The sequence below is a fragment of the Dermochelys coriacea genome, chromosome 23 (genome assembly GCF_009764565.3).
Source record: "Dermochelys coriacea isolate rDerCor1 chromosome 23, rDerCor1.pri.v4, whole genome shotgun sequence".
NCBI lineage: Eukaryota > Metazoa > Chordata > Testudines > Dermochelyidae > Dermochelys > Dermochelys coriacea.
In genome coordinates, this window is record NC_050090.1 from 13,282,979 (window position 1) to 13,301,649 (window position 18,671).

The 18,671-nt window shown below is 56.3% G+C and overlaps 5 protein-coding genes and 1 long non-coding RNA gene across 20 annotated transcripts in view; 2 read left to right on the plus strand and 4 right to left on the minus strand.

The window, feature by feature from the left end:
- Positions 1-18,671, plus strand: part of LOC119846859 (immunoglobulin superfamily member 1-like) — a 597,460-nt gene that overhangs the window by 91,790 nt on the left and 486,999 nt on the right. The gene's annotated exons all lie outside the window — the stretch shown is intronic.
- Positions 1-18,671, minus strand: part of LOC119847133 (immunoglobulin superfamily member 1-like) — a 660,993-nt gene that overhangs the window by 20,963 nt on the left and 621,359 nt on the right. The window contains 1 exon segment of the mRNA XM_043501169.1: positions 12,146-12,436. Coding sequence (XP_043357104.1) covers positions 12,146-12,436 — 291 coding nt within the window.
- The window catches only part of LOC119847459 (leukocyte immunoglobulin-like receptor subfamily A member 6), a 652,437-nt gene that overhangs the window by 20,963 nt on the left and 612,803 nt on the right, over positions 1-18,671 (minus strand). The window lies entirely within an intron of this gene.
- Positions 40-5,286, plus strand: LOC122457248. The gene is made up of 2 exons (XR_006276721.1): positions 40-922; positions 4,795-5,286. It is a non-coding gene; the product is annotated as an uncharacterized LOC122457248 (long non-coding RNA).
- LOC119846910 lies at positions 5,313-7,938 on the minus strand. Its single transcript, XM_038381145.2, has 2 exons — positions 6,845-7,938; positions 5,313-6,262 (listed from the first exon to the last, which is right to left on the minus strand). Exons 1-2 carry the CDS (start codon positions 7,635-7,637, stop codon positions 5,916-5,918), a joined length of 1,140 nt encoding a protein of 379 aa, XP_038237073.1. The 5' UTR covers positions 7,638-7,938; the 3' UTR covers positions 5,313-5,915.
- LOC119846912 (immunoglobulin superfamily member 1-like) overlaps positions 7,975-18,671 on the minus strand; it is a 615,137-nt gene continuing 604,440 nt past the window's right edge. The window contains exons 3-7 of the mRNA XM_043501223.1: positions 10,275-10,394; positions 9,644-9,671; positions 9,117-9,166; positions 8,428-8,465; positions 7,975-8,146 (exon numbers count right to left, since the gene is read on the minus strand). Coding sequence (XP_043357158.1) covers positions 7,991-8,146; positions 8,428-8,465; positions 9,117-9,166; positions 9,644-9,671; positions 10,275-10,394 — 392 coding nt within the window. The 3' untranslated portion in view covers positions 7,975-7,990. The remainder of the gene's footprint in view (positions 8,147-8,427; positions 8,466-9,116; positions 9,167-9,643; positions 9,672-10,274; positions 10,395-18,671) is intronic.

Below are 18,671 nucleotides of genomic sequence, written 5' to 3' on the forward strand. Positions count from 1 at the left end.
GGGGCCTGGCCAATGTCCTTCTAAGGGACAGTCGCTGCAGATACTGTTCTTAGCCCAGTGGCGTGGGACAGGGACAGAGGCGTGGGGAGGGGTTGTGGTTTCCGGCCCCTGTGACAGGGGAGGGAGGGATACATTTACATCCTGAGTTGTTAAAGGAACCGTGGATAAAGCTGCAAAAGGGGAAGTCTGCCCAGAGCCGGCTCTCGCTTGCTGTCTCTGCTAGAGCCAGTGAAACTACGTAAACCTGAGGCTCCGCACCAGGGCTGGATTTAGGGGCAGGTGACCACCTGGGATGCTGGGCTTGGGGGGCACCAGGCTCGGGGTCCTGGTTTTGTTGTTAGCAACAAAAGGGAAAATCGAATGTTTGGAGTAAAATGTTTCAGAAGAAACATTCCCAAGGGAGGTTTTCTATCACTCGTGGTCCCTGCTCAAGCGTCTATCGAAGAAAGGTTCGGACCAATGAAGCACCACGAAAAGACCTGGGGGGTTCATACAACTTTAGTAAGCGGCCAGCGGACAGGAAAACACTGCTGAGCCATTGCACAGATCTTCACCGGGCGCTGACGCATGGGGACTGTTCGGACATCAGCGGTAATGATCTCTCTGTCAAATTGGACAACATCCGTCCCGTTTGGCCACCCGGGACGCGCCCTCCACTCCAAGTTCTCCAACACAGGCGTGATGCAGAGCTGCAGGTCACGTTTCCTAATATGTGGGCGGCTCTGAGGGTTCTGCTCACACTGCTGCTCACAGTCGTGTGCGGTGAGCGGAGCTTTTCGAAGCACGGGCTCATTAAAACAGATCTGTGATCGCCGATGGCCAATGAGAGACGGACGTCGCTGGCTATTTTATCGCTTGAAAATGCCATTGGCCAGTCTTTGGCTCCCTCTCAGATGCTGTACTTCAGTTGGCGCAGGCGAAGGTGAGAAAAGCGACTTTTCGAACTAAAGGACGAGGGGTAACATTCTCAGGCTGTCACCTGCTGTAACACTGTTTAGTATGGATTGGGGCACAGGTCAAGTCCTTGACATTCATACATTTCAGTTATTCTTAAAATTAAAATGTTTCTATAGCGTAGAAGAAATGAATTTTGGGGGGGTATTTTTCTTATCTGTGGCATGAATAAATACAGATTTACAGATCCTAGTGTGCAAATGTATTGTCTTATATGACGGCTAAATCATGAATGCAAATCGTGCATCAAAGTCGTGAAATGGGCTACAAATGCAATAAAAAAATAAAGTATTGAAAAGTTTAACAAATGGAGGGTGGCCCCTGGGGCACCATTACATCCTGCCCAGCACTTACCCAGTAATGTATCCCAGTTCTGGGAGGGGAGTGGGGTTCACGGGTTAGAGCAGGGCCCTCCCTCCCTGTTCCCGTTCCAGAGTAATCCCATCTCACTTAGGTGTTACACATGAGGACTGGGGAGCTTTGGGGTGCCTTGTGGGGGGCTGGTTTGTGGTTCTGTGTTTATTACAAATTTGGAGATAACAGGATGTAAAATATAGGAGAGCCTCAGAGTTACAAACACCTTGGGAAGGGAGGTTGTTCGTAATTGAAACATTCCTAACTCTGAATAAAACATTATGGTTCTTTCAAAGGTTTACAACTAACCATTGACCTCACACAGCTTCAAAACTTGACTATGCCAAAGAAAAATGATGCTTTTAACCATCTTCATTTAAATGAAACAAGCACAGAAACCATTTCCTTCCCTTGTCAAAGCTGTTTTAAAACTTTCCCTTTGGTTTTTTAGTACTTTGTTGAACACAGAATGGTTCTGTATCGGCTTTCTTTTGTTTTTTGGTCCCTTGGAGGGCCGAGGAATTTGGAGTGTGCGAGGGGGCTCAGGGCTGGGACAGAGGGTTGGGGTGCTGGAGGGTGTGGGCTCCGTCTGGGGATTGGGCCTGGGATGAGGGGCTGATGGCTGGGGCAGAGGGTTGGGGTGTGAGGGGGGTGAGGGCTGCGGGGTGGGGACAGAGATGAGGGGCTCAGGGTTGGGGCAGAGGGTTGGGTGTACGGGGTGAGGGCGCTGGTTGCGGGTGCGTGCTCCAGGGTGGGGCTGGGGATGAGGGGTTTCAGGTGCAGGAGGGGACTCCAGGGACTCCCCCCAGCTCTCTCTCCTGGCAGCAGCACATGGGCTGGGGAGAAAAGCGCCTCTCCCTGCTGTGGCAGCTCCAGGGCTGGGGCCATGGGATAGGCGCTCCTCCCCGAGCCACAGCAGGTCTGTGGCTGAGTTGGGGCCGGGGGAGGGGCACCCTGGGAGCGGCAATCCGGCCAGGGCTATGTTCGGGTGGCTCCGCCCCCAGTAGCAGCAGGTCGTGGCCGGGCGGGTTCCCCGAGCGCCCGCGCGATTCTAAATAGGCTGCTGTGCGACCACACCGCTGCACGGCTTACAGGGAACTTAGCTTGGGACCAAGCTTGTTTCACATTTTTATTCCTGACCTTGGCACAAAAATTGGGCGTGTTGTCATAAAATTTGCAGCGGATACAAAGGTGGGAGGTATTGCCAATAGGGAGGAGGACCGGACTATCATACATGACCTGGAAAACTGGAGCAATAGACATGGGATGAAATTTAGCAATGCAAAGTGCAGGATCATCCACTAACGACAAGAATTTTTGCTATAAGCTGGGGATGTATCAATTGGAAGCAAAAGAGGAGGAGAAAGACCTGGGTGTATGGGTTGATCACAGGATGGCTATGAGATGCCAGTGTGATGTGACGGTGAAAAAGACTAATGCAGTCCCAAGATGCATCAGGCAAGGTAGTTCCCCTAGAGACAGGGAAGCGTTCGTATCGTTATACAGGGCACTGGTGAGACCTCATCTGGAACACTGTGTGCAGTTCGGGTCTCCCATGTTCAAGAAAGATCAATTCAAGCTGGAGCAGGTGCAGAGAAGAGCTACTAGGATGATCTGAGGAATAGAAAACCCACCTTACGAGAGGAGACTCAAAGAGCTTAGCTCATTTAGTCGAACCCAAAGAAGGCTGAGGGGAGATATGATTGCTCTGCTCTCTATAAATACATCAGAGGGATAAAGCCCAGGGAGGGAGAGGAGTTATCTACATTAAGCACCAGTGTGGACACAAGAACAAATGGGTATAAACTGGCCATCAGCAAGTTTAGGCTTGAAATTAGATGAAGGTTTCTAAGGCCTCGACTACATTACACAGTTTTGTCGGCAAAAGGCAGCTTTTGTCGACAAAACAGGGGAGGTGCACGCACTACAGTGCCACTTCCGCTGGGAAAATTCCCCTGTTTAGCTGACAAAGTAAAACCCCTTTGAGGAGAGGCGTAGAGCTTTTTGTGGCAAAGTTTTAGCGACAAAGTGTCAGTGACCACACCATGCTTGGTTGTGTCACTGTAAGTGGCCTCCAGGAGGTGGCCCATAATGCCCATCCTGACCGCTCTGGTCAGCAATTCAAACTCCGCTGCCCGGCAGCTAGGTAAACAACCATCTGTCCCTCCCCTTTAAAGGCCTGGGAATTTTTGAAATTCCACTTCCTGTTTGCTCAGCGGAGAGCTCACATCGCATCTTCCCCGCTGACCCTGGTGGCTCCATGTGGCAAAAGCCTCCCCGGCTTGGAGCGATGGGGAGCTGTTAGATCTGCTGAGTGCATGGGGAGAAGAGGCCATCCGGTCCCAGCTCCGCTCCAGCTGAAGGAACTCCGACACCTCCGGGCCAATTTCTCCTGGCTTGTGTGACAAGGGCCACACTTGGGACATGGTGGGTGCAGAGCGAAGATAAAGGAGCTGAGGCAGGAATATCAGAAGACAAGGGAGGCAAACCATCGCTCCGGGGCTGCTCTCAAGACCTGCCGCTTCTATAAGGAGCTGGACTCCATCCTCGGCAGTGACCCCACTCCACTGCCAGGAGCCCTTTGGGGTGGAGGCAGCGGACAGTGGACCTAACAAAGTCGTGGACAAGGAGGTGAAGTTGGAGGATGATGTGGGGCCTACAGCAGGGTCATCTGATCAGTCAGGAACTCTTCTCCACTCCGGAGGGGTCTAGCCAATCCCAGCAGCACATCTCCGGTGAGCAAGATGCACGAGAGGAGACCCCTGGGAAGTGATCTTTTTGAGCTGATGCTGCTCTGTTATGTGACGTACATGTGTCCTTTGCACTGTATACTGTAGAAGTGGGTGAAGGGATAGAAATGCGCTAGACTAGCTGTGTTTGCATGTGCTCCACATTCCCCTGTGCAGCTAAGCAGTGGAACAGTGTGTTGATGCACACCGAGATTTCATAGGAATCCTCCAGAGAGATCTCGAGGAAACTTTCCTGGAAGTACTCATCAACCCTCTGCCAAAGGTTCCTGGGCAGAGCTGCTTTGCTCCTTCCCCCATTTTAGGAAACTTTCCCGCGCCACTCGGCAATCACTTGTGCAGGAACCAAAGCGGCACACAGGGGAGCAGCATAGGAGCGGGTCTGAAGCCGCATGCATGTAGGAGATGCATCCTTGCATCCTTGCTTACCCTCAGGAGTGAGATATTGGCTTCAGTGACCCCTGCCTGTGGAAAATGGTGGTAGAATTTACAATCTTGTCCCTACTCACCAGCATTGTTCCCCTTGAAACATCACCTACACTCTGCCCCAGTTTGAATGCCCACCACCCACCCAGGCTCAACTCACATTTTTTAGTGTATTCCCTGAGATGTGTGCTTTGCTAAGGGTCTGTGAGAAAGCGATTGGTATGTTACAAGAGGCACATTTTACTGTAATGATTCAATGCTGTGTGTGAACTAACAATCATGCTTCTGTGTATTGCTTCTTTTGCTTCTGCAGATGTGGCCTTCAGGGGAACCCCCTACACACCAGCAGAGGCCTCCGCCAGATAAGGAAGCGACCTAGATGGAGTAAGGAGGACATGTTCTGTGAGGTGCTTCAATCCTCAGGAGGCAGAAAAAAGAGAACACAGGGAGTGGAGAGAAGTGGAAAGGTGGGACAGAAAGGAGAGTGAGGAGAGCTTTCAGAAGGCCCATGAGCAGATGATAAAAGTCATGGAGGAGCAAACAGAAATGCTGAAGTCTCTCATCACACTGCAGTTAGAACAGATGTGTGCTTGCCCCCCTCTGCAGCTGTTACAGAACTATTTTCCATGCCCTCCCCAAACTTCTTCCACACATTCCTTCAAACTTTACGGAACATCTTGGTATCCTATTCACTCCACCCCTTCGGACAGCTTCCAAAATGATAGTGGACTTACACAGAGCTATGACAGCCTCCACTGCCCTGCACTACTGCCACATTTCCCACCAAACCTTTTTTGTGTGTTAATTGGTGTTTAATAAAAACGAACTCTCTGAAAGAGAACCAAACTTTATTTGTGTCCTACACGTGGTGATTACTGCTGGGACATGCAGTTGAATCATTTGCTTTCTGTAAATCCCGCTCAGGATGCATCGCAAATGTTAGGCAAAATCAGAAAACTCAAATTAATGAATCATGGCAGATTGCTGCAGAGAAACACACATTACTGGTGCTCATTATCAAAATATTCCCTCAAAGCCTCCCTAACTTGAATTACCCCCCCTTATGTCTCCCTACAATAGCCCAGGTATCAGGCTGCTCAAAATCAGCAGCCAGGTGATCTGCCTCAGCGCTCCACCCCTGGGCAAACTTTTCACCATTAGTCTCACATAGATTATGGAGAATGCATCAGGCTGCTATGACCATGGCGATGTTTTCCTCACTTAGGTCTAATCTGCCATAAAAGCATCACCAGCGCGCTTTTAATCTGCCAAAGACACATTCCACGGTCATTCTGCACCTGCTCAGCCCATTCTTGAAGTGCTCCTTGCTGCTGTTCAGGGTTCCCATCTAAGGCTTCATGAGTCGATGGGAGTAAGATCGTCCGGGGCCAAAATTGGAACATGTGTTCCATCTATTGCCATGCCATGCCGCAGTTAGAGAATCCCATTGTCGCAAAGCCTATCTGTTGTTTCACGCTCATTGCCGAGAGTCACGGTCCTTCGTAGCGAGATGCAATTAATGGCTCTGTGCACTTGTGTTAACGGGACACCCCCGGTCGACTTTCCCTCTCCCAGCTGATTCCAACTGACCAGTAGCAGTCTTGAGTCACCAGCATCCACACAGCAGTCGCCGGGCACTTCTCCACGAGAGGCTATTCTCATTTGGGTGTCCTTGCGCCGCAGGGCTGGGGTGAGCTCCGCACACAAGTCCAGGAAGGAAGCTTCCCACATCCGAACATTCTGTAGCCGCGACTCGTCATCCCAGACCGGGCGACTGGTAACTGCAGATAGGAGGGGGTGGTCGGTCACCCACCTCACCCACACTTAAGACTGGCCCTGTCAGGGTCGACCGGAGGGGAAATGGCCCCCTAGACGAACTTGTATTTTGGTATCTTGGCCCCTGCTGCCTCCCCGAGCCCACCAGCCCCCATATCGCCCAAGCCCCCACTGCCTCCCCCCTTTTGCCCCGACTCCCTGAGCTCCCTTCTATGCACCAGGCATGCTAGTCCAGACCCGCACTCGAGCAAGTACATACATTTCCCTGCTGGTTTAATACTTAGTTCACCAGACCTGTCACCCATGAAAAGGAGTTATTCTCACGGGGACCATGGGGCTGCGGGGTGAGGAAGGGATGGGACTCAGCTGGCTTCCCCATGCCCCCTCCGGCACAGAGCTGCGCTGTCAGCCCGGTCTCTCTTCCCAGCTCTGGGCCACACCTAGTGGGTCTCAGTGGGAGCACCCGCTACTGGTGCCTTTCCCACCCACCGGCCAACTCGCACCCTAGCACAAATCGGGGGGGACATGTGACCCGCGTACCCCCCCCACATCTCCTGTCCCAGACCTGCATAACAATGTGATCTCACCACTCAGCGCTCGTTTCCCGAGCCCCAAAGCAACACTCCGCCATGTGCAGCTGCCCCGCGATGTCAGAAGGAAGCTGGTGTTTCTTCCCATGGCACCCAGCCTCTCAGGCAGCTCTGATACCTGTCCAGACTGGGAGCTCGTGACATACTGCCTGACCAGCCACGCTGCGTTCACAGCAGTGGAGAGCCGGGCGGGATCCATCCTTTCGCACAGGGATGGTGGGCGCACCGGGAACAGGGGCCGCTGGAAAATGCCGTGAAACGCAGTCGGAACAGCGTGGGATGCTGGGACAGAAAATAAGGCCCCATGGGATGTTGAGCCCACCCCCATGACGCGCTGCGATGCGCCCGCCTGCCCACAAGTCCTAGCTGCCAAAGGTGCCGAGTAGCACGGTGGGACAGCTACCCACAATGCACTGCTCTCGCTGTCAACGGTGGAGCACCAAAGGTGGACACGCTCTGCCGGCAGAGGAAGTGCAGTGGGAACATGCAATAGCGATGTTATCATGGCACCTTTTGTGGACAACACTCTGTAGTGTAGACAAGGCCCAACTGTCAGAGGAGAGAAGTTCTGGAGCAGCCTCCCAAGGGACCTCACTGGCTTCAAGTCTGAGCTTGAGATGTTTCTGGAGGGGACGGGAGGAGGAGACATCCCACAATGGAATGGAGCCGATCCACGACTGCTAGCAGCAAATCTCTCCAATGGCCGGAGACGGGACACTCGCTGGGGAGGGCTCTGAGTGACTACAGAGAATCCGTTCCCAGGTGTCTGGCTGGAGGGTCTTGCCCACATGCTCAGGTCACGTATCTGGGGTCAGGAACGAATTCCCCCCCCCCCGGGTCAGATTGGCAGTGACCGGGGGGTGGGGGAGTTCACCTTCGTCTGTGGCCTGGGCGCGGGGCACTGTCAAGTTTCAACTAGTGTCAGTGGTGGATTCTCTGTAACTTGAAGTCTGTAGCCCATGATTTGAGGATGTCAGTGACTCAGCCGGAGGCTGGGGTCTGCTACAGGAGTGGGCGGGGGAGGCTCTGTGGCCTGCAATGTGCAGTTGGTCAGACCAGATGATCTCGATGGATCCTTCTGGCCTTAAAGTCAGTGAGTCTGTTGCCCCCTGGGGGCCAGCACCCCATGGCTGCAGGGGACTCTCATTGCAGGGCCCCCCGGCTCACGTTGATCACAGCATACACGCTGGGCTGGGTGGGCTCAGGGGCAGGGTCCGGGCCCCTCCGTTTGGCGTGCAGCGCCTGGATGTCCAGCTCGGCGTAGGTGAGACCATCAGTGCCAGGGTCGGGCTCCTGAGGCTGGGAGGGGAGAGAGTCACAGGAGTGTGCGTGTGTGCACCAACCCCCCACACACACACATTCACAGAGCAGGGCTTGTCCCCTCTAACAGGGGGGTGACAGACACACACACACACACACACACACACACACACACACTTGCAATCCCAGCTGCGATCCCATGAGCCCCTCCCAGCAACCCGACCCCCACCCCAAAATACTGGGTGTGCCAGATAAGGTGAGTGGGGCCCATGTGGGTCACAGTTGGGGTCAGGCCCCATGGGGGAACAGGGGACACTTACCAGGGTCTGTCTCTCTTTCCCTTCGTCAATGGGGGAGTCTGCAGAACAGAGACATGCTGAGCTGCACCCCCGGCTGGCCCAGAACAAAACCCCACACCCAGCTCCGACCCCCTATGTCCAGCCAGGGGGCTCAGAGACCAGCACAGCCACCCCTCCCCTGCCCCACAGCATGGGCCATGGTCATTAGCCCCATGCTACAGAGAGGAAAACTGAGGAACAGAGACGGCAGCAGTCTAGGGGGTTATGGCGGGACAAGGTGGCTGGGAGTCAGGATGCCTGGGTTCTCACTGCAGCTCTGGGAGGGGAGTGGGGTCTAGCGGTTAGAGCAGGGGGCTGGGAGCCAGGAGTGGATGGGGATTCCCACAGGTCACTGGCTGGGAAGGTCCAATGGAGAAGTGAACGGGGTACACACAAAGCCCCAGGCCTGGTGGGGTAGAATGCGGGGCACACAGAGGCAATCCCTGAACTAGAGGGGGAGGGGAGGGTGACCCCCCCCCCCCCCCAGGGCGTTGGTGGGGAGAGAAGCAAGAAGCTTAGCTGACAACAGCTATCTCCGGGACCCTCTCCTTAGTCCCACCCAGCAGCAGCTGTAAATCAGGCCCTGCCCTGTATTGGTGGAGCCCCCACAAACCCCACCCCTCCCAAGGGGTCCTGCCCCACCCTGGTACCCCCTTCAGTGTGTTACTCACAGATGGGGTCTTGCTGAGCCAGAGCTTTCAACACCCCCAAGGGGATGGTGCTAAAAGATAGAAAAACTACCTGTAAATGTCATATCCCCCCACCCGCAGGGAAATTCCCCAACACACCCAGAGAGCCCCCTCATCCTGCCTTACACTGAACCCTGGGGGGGGCGACACATGGGGAGGGCAAGCAGGGTCACATGACACACACCCCCAGATGGCTCTGTGACATGGTGCAGCCGGGTCCCCTCCCTGCAGAGCAGCTGAGCTGGGGAGCTTCTCTGGACAGGGAGAGGCAGTGGCAGGAGCGGAGGAACAACTGGGAGCTGCAAGGAGGGTCACTGCTTTCGGGAGGGAGGGCGGCGTGGTGTGAGTCCAGCTGTTCTGGGATTGTGCCCCTCCACTATCAGTAGGCCCAGGTCATCTCTGAGGGGTCCTGGTTCCCAATCCCATTCCCCCGCAGAGCCAGGGAGAGAACCCAGGAGTCCTGTGACCCCGGCAGGTTGATCAGGAGCGGGAGGGGCCGGGGTTCCTACCTGCTCGGTCTCGGTGCGGCTCCTTTTCCTGCAGAGGGACACAAACCGGAATCCCCCATAAACCGATCACCCAGTCCCAGCATCGGCCACTCACCTCCCACAGGGCAGCAGGGATGGGGGGTACCAGGGAGGTGTCCCCTCTGCTTCTGGGGCTGAGCCTGGATCCCTGCTGGGGTGGGACGGACTAGCAGGGGGCAGCACAACACCATAGTATGCGCCAGCAGGAGGGGCAGATTAACTCGGGACGGGGGGGCTTTTCCTATCCCCAATCCTCCCTCGTTAGTGATTTGTTATAACGAAATTGATCCATAGGTCAGCTCCCCAGGTACCTGAGAGGCACGGTGCTAGTGGCTCGTTATACAGGGACCCCTCACCTGGTGCTGAGATGCAGCCACCTCTGGGGTGGGGCATGAGGACTGGTTATAGGGGGACCCCTCAGCCGGCACTAAGATGCAGCCCCTCTGGGGTGGGACAGTTGTGTGTGTACAGGGATTACTCACTCAGCGCCCCTTGCTGATCCACGACCCCTGCTCCTTGGCTTTCCCAGCACCGTCCCCCATCCAAGCCGTGACCCCATCCCGCCCTGCTTAGCGGCAGGGTTAACCCTTCCTTTGCTGGGCAGGGCACTTACTGGCTCGGGTTTTTCTGAAGCAGACGAAGGCCACGAGGAGGAGGAGGAGGAGGAGGAGGAGGAGGAGGCCGGCGGCTGCTGCGCTCGCCCCGGCGATGATGGGGCTGGTCAGACCTGGAGCTGCCGGCGATTCGGATCCGCGTGGGAAACAGCAGCCGGCCGTGAGTGCCAGGAGCGGCTGGTCTGTTCCCACCCTCAGCCCCTCCCACCCCAGGTGGCACCCAAGGGGCTGGGACACCGCAGGGCAGAGGGACCTGAAAATTCTATGGGGAGGATATCGGGGGGGCCCCAGGGCATCAAGTGGGGTCAGAGCAAGCAAGATTTGGAGGATTTGTAGTGCTAGGGGGCGCTGGGCTGCAGGGGGCAAGAAGCTCAGCAGGGGGCGCTCTCCTCATCAGTCAGGGCTGGCCCCACTGCCCCAGCACGGCGCTAGCGGGCCCCGTCTGATCCAGCCTGGCCGTCATTTCTAAGGCATTTCACCCCCTTCCTCATGGCCACACTGACTCAGGCCAACAGGCCCATCTAGCCCGGTATCCCACCTCCCATGCTGGCTGCTCCTGGCTGCTTCGCAGGGAGCTCCAGGGCAACCCCCCTCCGTGGCCACTGATGGGCCCAGCTGCCCCCAGAGGAAGCCTCCGGCTGCCCCATTAGTGGCAGGTTCGTGTATGAGCAGGAGGCTTCACTCCCCTCCCAAATCTGTTGGCGGTGGGGGGAGTCACTGCCCCCGTGAACAACCTCCATCCCTTCCCCGGGCAACCACTGGGAGAACCTGCCCCACAATCTGTGACTCAATAGATTCCCCCCCGGCCCTGGTACCTGGGTCCGCGCTGCCCGAGCTGGTGGGAGCCGGCGCCACTTCAGGCTGGGTCAGGTGGGTTCCCGCTGCGGGAATAGAACCAGCGTCCGTCAGGGAGGGACGACTCAGAGATCGCCCCGTACCCTCTGCAACCAGTGCTGGCGCAGCCACTGGGCCTACGGGGCCTGTGCCCAGTGGCTGCGGCCAAGTGGGGGGCCCCAGAGCCCTGGCCGCCGGGCGAGCAGGACGGGAGAAGCCCCCCACAGCCCGAACCTGGTCCCCTCAGAAGCACGGGGTGGTGGTGGCAGGAGAAGCCTTAGCACTGGGACCTCCGCTGCGGCCCAGGGACAGGAGGAGCTCTCGCTACCCGCCACTGCCTCGGGGCTGGGGGACTCTCACTCCCCACTGCGCCCCTGGGCCGGGGTGGGGGGACAGAGCTTCTCCAGTCTTGGGCCCACAGTTGGGGGGAGGGGGGGCAGAAAGTAGCAAATGGGTTGCGGGGCTGCAATGGGGGGATGGAATGGGACGGGACCGTGGGTGGAATAGGGGCGGGGTCCAGGGGAGGGGTAGAAAGGGGTGGGGTTGTGGGCGGGGCCGCAGGCCAAGGAGGTGGGACAGAGGGACGCAGGTGGAAGGTTTGGGGATGGATCCCCCTTGCTCTGGACCAGGACCCCAGGAAACCTTGATCCACCTCCGCCCGTGACTCAGCATCGATCGATCGTTACTGTCAGTCCCGGGGAGGGGGGTTTGTGGCTGGGGACGGTGCCGGCTGGGCAGCCCCTGGGCCCAGACTCCTCTGTGCGTCCCCAGTGTGGGGGCAGCTGGGGGAGCATCCCCTGGGAAAGGCCCCTGCTCTGCAGCTCCCCCTGGGGGCAGGGATCCCCCCTCCCTCAGCCCTGAACCTCCAGGAACTGCTGCTCCCCCCTGCCTGGGGAACCCCCCGATGACACTGTCCCCGCTTCCTGTCCACGGGAGTCCTAGGGCTCTGGGCAGAGCCTGGCTCTGAGCATCCCATCAGGGTGCAGACCTCCTGAGGGTCCAGCTGGGAGTGGGGACGTAGAGCCAGGTCCCTCACCTGCTACCACCAGCTGTACGGGGTCGCTGGGCTGCGAGGAGACGAAGGGCTCGGATCGGGGCCGGTAGCTGCAGCTGTAGCTCCCTCCATGCTGCTGGCCCACGGTGGGGATGTGGAACTTGGCCCCGTCCCCAGCAGGGTTCATGTGTCGCGGCAGGTTCAGGTCTCCAGCCTTGTGCAGGAAGAACCTCACGTCCCAGCGCGGACCCTGACACTGGATGGTGACGTCTGCCCCTGGGGCGGTGACCCCAGTGGGGCTCAGAGAGATGGAGGGTCTGGGTAAGCTGGGATCTGCGCACAGAAGACAGGCTGTGAGAGCCAGACCTGGGCACCCACCCAGCCCCGGCCTCCAGCTGTAGAAGGGAAGAGTGAGGGGGGATTTGGTAGCAGCCTTCAACTCCCTGAAGGGGGGCTCCAAAGAGGATGGAGTTGAGCAGTTCTCAGTGCGGGCAGATGACAGAACAAGGAGCAATGGTCTCAGGTTGCAGTGGGGGAGGTCTAGGTTGGATATTAGGAAAAACTATTTCACTAGGAGGGTGGTGAAGCACTGGGATGGGTTCCCTAGGGAGGAATCTCCATCCTTAGAGATTTCTAAGGCCTGGCTTGACAATGTCCTGGCTGGGATGATTTAATTGGGGTTGGTCCTGCTTTGAGCAGGGGGTTGGACTAGAACCTCCTGAGGCCTCTTCCAACCCTAATCTTCTATGATTCCCCAGCTGGCTCCAGCACAGGCTGATCCAGGGGCCCCCTGGCAGAGATTCTCTCCCAGATCCTAGAGTCCCCCCGACCCAGAATCCCGGCCCTGCAAGCTGAGCTCCCAGGCCCACAGACACGGGGCCGCGGCAGCCAAGTTTTTGGGGTCCTCATATGCCGTGTGTGACCCCTGCCTCGTTCACTGTGTCTGCACTCTCCCCCCCCACCCCCCGCACCGAGCACTAGAGCGACTCACGGGCTAGTCTCTGGCGCCCGGCATCACAGGGACTGAGCCCCACACTGGAAGGGAGTCAGACCCCTGGGAGGCAGGGAGGTGTCATTATCTCCATTCTACGTGGGGAAACTGAGGCACAGACAGATTCACTTTCCTTAGTGCACTCCCCAGGCAGGGACTGTCTCTTCACTCTGTTTATGCAGCACCTGGCACAAAGGGGCCCTGATCATAGCCTGGTTAAAGCAGGGGAGGGGATGGCTGGGGGCCAGGACTCCTGTGTTCTGTGCACAGCACCATCCCTGACTTGTAGGGGACTGTACAAGTCTCTACTATCCACTGAGGTTTATAACCTTCAGCTCCACCCATCACCCCATAACTGATGTGTTGCCTGGGAAAGGTCTCCCCTGCTCTGCAGCTCCCCTGGGGCTAGGGATCCCCTTTCCTCAGCCCCAAATCTCCAGCAGCTGCTTCTCCCCTGTCACTGGGGAACCCCCCAGTGACTCGGTCCCTCCTTCCCAGCGGGTGTCCCCTCTGCTGGGCCAAGGGTCCGGCTGAGCCTAAGGCTCGAAGCGGAGCCGCAGAGCCAGGCCCCTCACCTGCTACCACCAACTCCACAGGGTTGCTGGGCTCTGACCGGGTGTTGGGATCCGAGTCGGGGGGATAATAGCAGGGGTAGCTGCCTCCGTCTGCCTGACTCACTTTGGGGATGAGAAAGTTGACCCCAGCCGAGTCCCCGCTCTGCGCTGCTGCGTTCCGGGCCCCTGCCTTGTACAGAACAAACTCCAGACCCCGGCGCTGACCCCAACACCGGAGGATCACGGCTCCCCGCAGGGCGACCCCCCCCCCCCGCTTGGGCTCAGGGAGATGGAGGGTTCGGGGGAGCCGAAATCTGCAGTAGGAGGGGGATGGGGTGTGAGACAGATCCCGTCCCCAGCAGGGAGCATCAGTGACGGGGCAGAGACAGGGTCAGGGTCTCCCTTGGGATGCAGGGCCGAGATATCCTCCCTCCCCTCAACCTTCACTGGTTGGGCTGGACATCCCATCTGCTGGGCACCAGGGCTTGCTGAGACCCCCTGGGGTCCTGGCTGGGTGTGGGGCTGGGAGCTGAGGTGCCGGGCTGGGCCCCTCACCTGCTACAATGATCTGCACAGGGTCACTGGGCTCCGAGTAGGTAGCTGGTCCTCTTCTGTAGCTATAAGAACAGGTGTAGCTGCCCCCGTGTTCCCATCTGGCGCTGGTGATGGGAAATTCAGCCATATAACCAGCAGGGTCCGTGTACGTCAGATGGTTCCTGTCTCCATCCTTGTAGAGGAGGAACCTCATGCCCAGGTGTTGATGCCAACACTGGATGGTGACGTTTCCCCCCATGGGGATCACCCCACCAGGGCTGATGGAGATGGAGGGTTTGGGGAGGGACCCCTCTGGATTCACAAACAAACAGGCAGTAAGTGGGGGTGACACAAACCGCGTCCGTCTGGTGCAACCCTCACCCATCTGTCGCTCTAGCGTTTCACCCCAGCCCCGCCTGTCCCTGCGGTGCAGGCCTGGCCCCGGGACTCACAGCCGGGGAGAGACACAGGAGGGGAAAAAGGAGATTTCCAGTCTCCAATTCCTTTAGTTCTCCAGGGTCAATTCAGCTTTCCCCCCGCTGAAGTCAGTGGTAACTCCCGATTGAGCCCGGGGGGCTGAGATCAGAACCCAGCCCTGCTCCCATCGCAGTCAGGCGGTGAATTGGGATCTACCCTGTGAGGTGTGATGGAGTAGGGAGTAGAGAATATTAATGTTGCGTGGGAGTTTTACTAGTTGACTGTCTGTATTGATACTAGATGATGGTGGGATATCAGGGTGTGACTTCATTGGGGGATGATACTTGACGGCCAGCTCGTAACCTGAGCCCAGGAAGGGATTGGGGCCAGGTGACACCTTCTGCCTGGGAAACTGGACCAAGGCTGGAGGAGGGGTCGGGGTGTGTGGCTGTGGGAGGCAGCTGGAGGGAGTTTCAGTTTCTTCCCCACCCCCGAAGAAGGACCCTACTGAGGGGTCCTGTTTTGTGTACCTACAAGCTATGTTTTAGACCGTGTTCCTGTCGTGTAATAAGCCTTCTGTTTTACTGTCTGGCTGAGAGTCACAGTGAATCACAGGAAGTGGGGGGTGCAGGGCCCTGACTCCCCCACACTCCGCGACATGGGGTTCCTGGTCTAAATATGGGTCATTGGAGGAAGCTGCTCCCAGGACAGGCACCCCAAGAAAACATGTTAACAAAATCCCCCAGTTGTTCCAACAGGTTCCCCTCCCTGTGATGAGTAGGGCGAGGTCTCAGTCCCCACCTCTGGAGAACACATGTCTGACAGGATCATCCCTTTGGGGGACTGGTGCTTTTCACCCCCACCCACAACCCTCGTCCTTAACATGGAAATTCCCCCAGCTTCCCCATTCCCCACAGATACTCACGTCCCAACACCCCGCTCCGCCCAGCCAGCCAGCAGCCTGGAGAGGAGACAGCTTATTAGAGACCAGATCCCAGAGCAACTGGATCCTGGTCTCAGATCTGCCCCCCATGGGCACATGCCCTGGCTGTGGCCAATACTCACCGAGGAGGACAGTGAAAGCAGACACCATGATGGGACAGTGGGGGCGGCCCTCAGCACTGCCACCAATGCCCCAGAGCCCAGCTCCACCCAGCCTGAGGCCCGAGTGCGAGCGGAATGAGGAACTGCGCCGGGGGCTGCAGGCCCAGGAAGCCTGTGAAGTGCTCAACCCCTTTCTTCCCATCAGATGGTTTCTCTGCAACCTCCAGCCCAAATCTACTGCGGTCAGAGCAAAGCCAGCTCCCTGCAATGCCCAGCAAACCACATCCCCTCCTGCAGCTGCCTGGCCCCGCCCCACCATGATCTCCCAACCCCACATGGGAGCTGCCCAGTCTGTGAACCAGCTGGGAGTGGGGCAATCTCAGGAGGCATTAAGAGATGCCCATGTTGCCCTGACCTTTTCTAACAGGCCCATCTAGCCTCCCTGGAGCAGCATCTCAGAACAGAAGAAGGCTTCCCCCATACACACACAGTGCCCCCCACGGAGTGGCCCTCTCCCATGAAGCAGGGCAGAGATTCCTTCCTGACCCACCCTGGAGCATGAGGGTGGAGGGGCCTGGCCAACCTCCTTCTCAGATCATGTCGCCGCAGAATATATTCTTAGCCCAGTGATGTGGCACAGAGATGGGATGGGTGGCTGGGAGGGGTTGTGGTTTCCAGTCCCTGTGAGTGGGGGAGGAAGGAATAAATGTAGATCCTGAGTTGTTAAAGGAACAGCTGATAAATGCGTGAAAGGGGAAGTCTGCCCAGAGCTGGCACTTGTGTCCTGTTTCTGGTACTGCCAGTGAAACTCTGAATCCTAGAATATCAGGGTTGGAAGGAACCTCAGGAGGTCATCTAGTCCAACCCCCTGCTCAACGCAGGACCAATCCCCAACTAAATCATCCCAGCCAGGGCTTTGTCAAGCCTGGCCTTAAAAACTTCCAAGGAAGGAGATTCCACCACCTCCCTAGGTAACACATTCCAATGCTTCACCACCCTCCTAGTGAAAAAGTTTTTCCTAATATCCAACCTAAACCTCCCCCACGGCAACTTGAGACCATTACTCCTTGTTCTGTCATCTGCTACCACTGAGAACAGTCTAGATCCATCCTCTTTGGAATCCCCTTTCAGGTAGTTGAAAGCAGCTATCAAATCCCCCCTCATTATTCTCTTCCTCAGACTAAACAATCCCAGTTCCCTCAGCCTCTCCTCATAAGTCATGTGTTCCAGTCCCCTAATCATTGTTGTTGCCCTCCGCTGGACGTTTTCCAGTTTTTTCACATCCTTCTTGTAGTGTGGGGCCCAAAACTGGACACAATACTCCAGATGATGCCTCACCAATGTCAAATAGAGGGGAACGATCACATCCCTCGATCTGCTGGCAATGTCCCTACTTATACATCCCAAAATGCCATTGGCCTTCTTGGCAACAAGGGCACACTGACTCATATCCAGCTTCTCGTCCACTGTAACCCCTAGGTCCTTTTCTGCAGAACTGCTGCCTAGCCATTCGATCCCTGGTCTGTAGAGGTGCAAGGGATTCTTCCGTCCTAAGTGCAGGACTCTGCACTTGTCCTTGTTGAGCTTCAGATTTCTTTTGGCCCAATCCTCTAATTTGTCTAAGTCCCTCTGTATCCTATCCCTACCCTTCAGCGTATCTACCTCTCCTCCCAGTTTAGTGTCATCTGCAAACTTGCTGAAGGTGTAATCCACACCATCCTCCAGATCATTAATGAAGATATTGAACAAAACCAGCCCCAGGACCAACCCTTGGGGCACTCCGCTTGATACCGGCTGCCAACTAGACATGGAGCCTTTGATCACTACCCGTTGAGCCCGGCAATCTAGCCAGTTTTCTATCCACCTTATAGTCCATTCATCCAGCCCATACTTTAACTTGCCGGCAAGAATACTGTGGGAAACCCTGTCAAAAGCTTTGCTAAAGTCAAGGAGCAACACATCCACTGCTTTCCCCTCATCCACAGAGCCAGTTATCTTGTCATAGAAGGCAGTTACATTAGTCAGGCATGACTTGCCCTTGGTGAATCCATGCTGACTGTTCCTGATCACTTTCCTCTCCTCTAAGTGGTTCAGGATTGATTCCTTGAGGACCTGCTCCATGATTTTTCATGGGGTGAGGTGAGGGACTGGGGTGAGGCTGACTGGATTGTAGTTCTCCGGATCCTCCTTCTTCCCTTTTTTAAAGATGGGCACTACATTAGCCTTTTTCCAGTTGTCCAGGACCTCCCCTGATCACCATGAGTTTTCAAAGAGAATGGCCAATGGCTCTGCAATCACATCCACCAACTCCTTTAGCACCCTCAGATGCAGCACATCCGGCCCCATGGACTTGTACTCGTCCAGCTTTTCTAAATAGTCCCGAACCACTTCTTTCTCCACAGACGGCTGATCATCTCCTCCCCGTGCTGTGCTGCCCAATGCAGCAGTCTGGGGACTGATCTTGTTCGTAAAGACAGAGGTAAAAAAAAAAGCATTGAGTACATTAGCTTTTTCCACCTCCTCTGTCACTAGGCTGCCTCCCTCATTCAGTAAGGGGCTCACACTTTCCTTGACTTTCTTCTTGTTGCTAACATACCTGAAGAAACCCTTCTTGTTACTCTTAACATCTCTTGCTAGCTGCAACACCGAGCGTTATTTGGTCTTCCTGATTTCACTCCTGCATACCTGAGGAATTCTTTTTTATAAACCTGATGCAGCTACCTGTTATATACCACAGTTCTGGGAGGGGAATGGGGTCTAGTGATTTGGGGGGAGGGGCTGGGAGCCAGGACTCCTGGGTTCTCTCCCTGGCTCTGGTTGGCGGGTGGGATCTGGTGCTTAGAGAAAAAGGACACAGATTAGAGCCAGCCCCCTATAGGTGAAAGGCCCCCCATGTCCCTTCCCCATCCCATCCCCGGATTTAAGTGGTTCCAAGTAATAATAGACAGAAGAAAGTGAATCACCAAACAAACTAGAATAAAACATGCAAGTCTAAACCTAATACAGTAAGAAAGTGATTACAGATGAA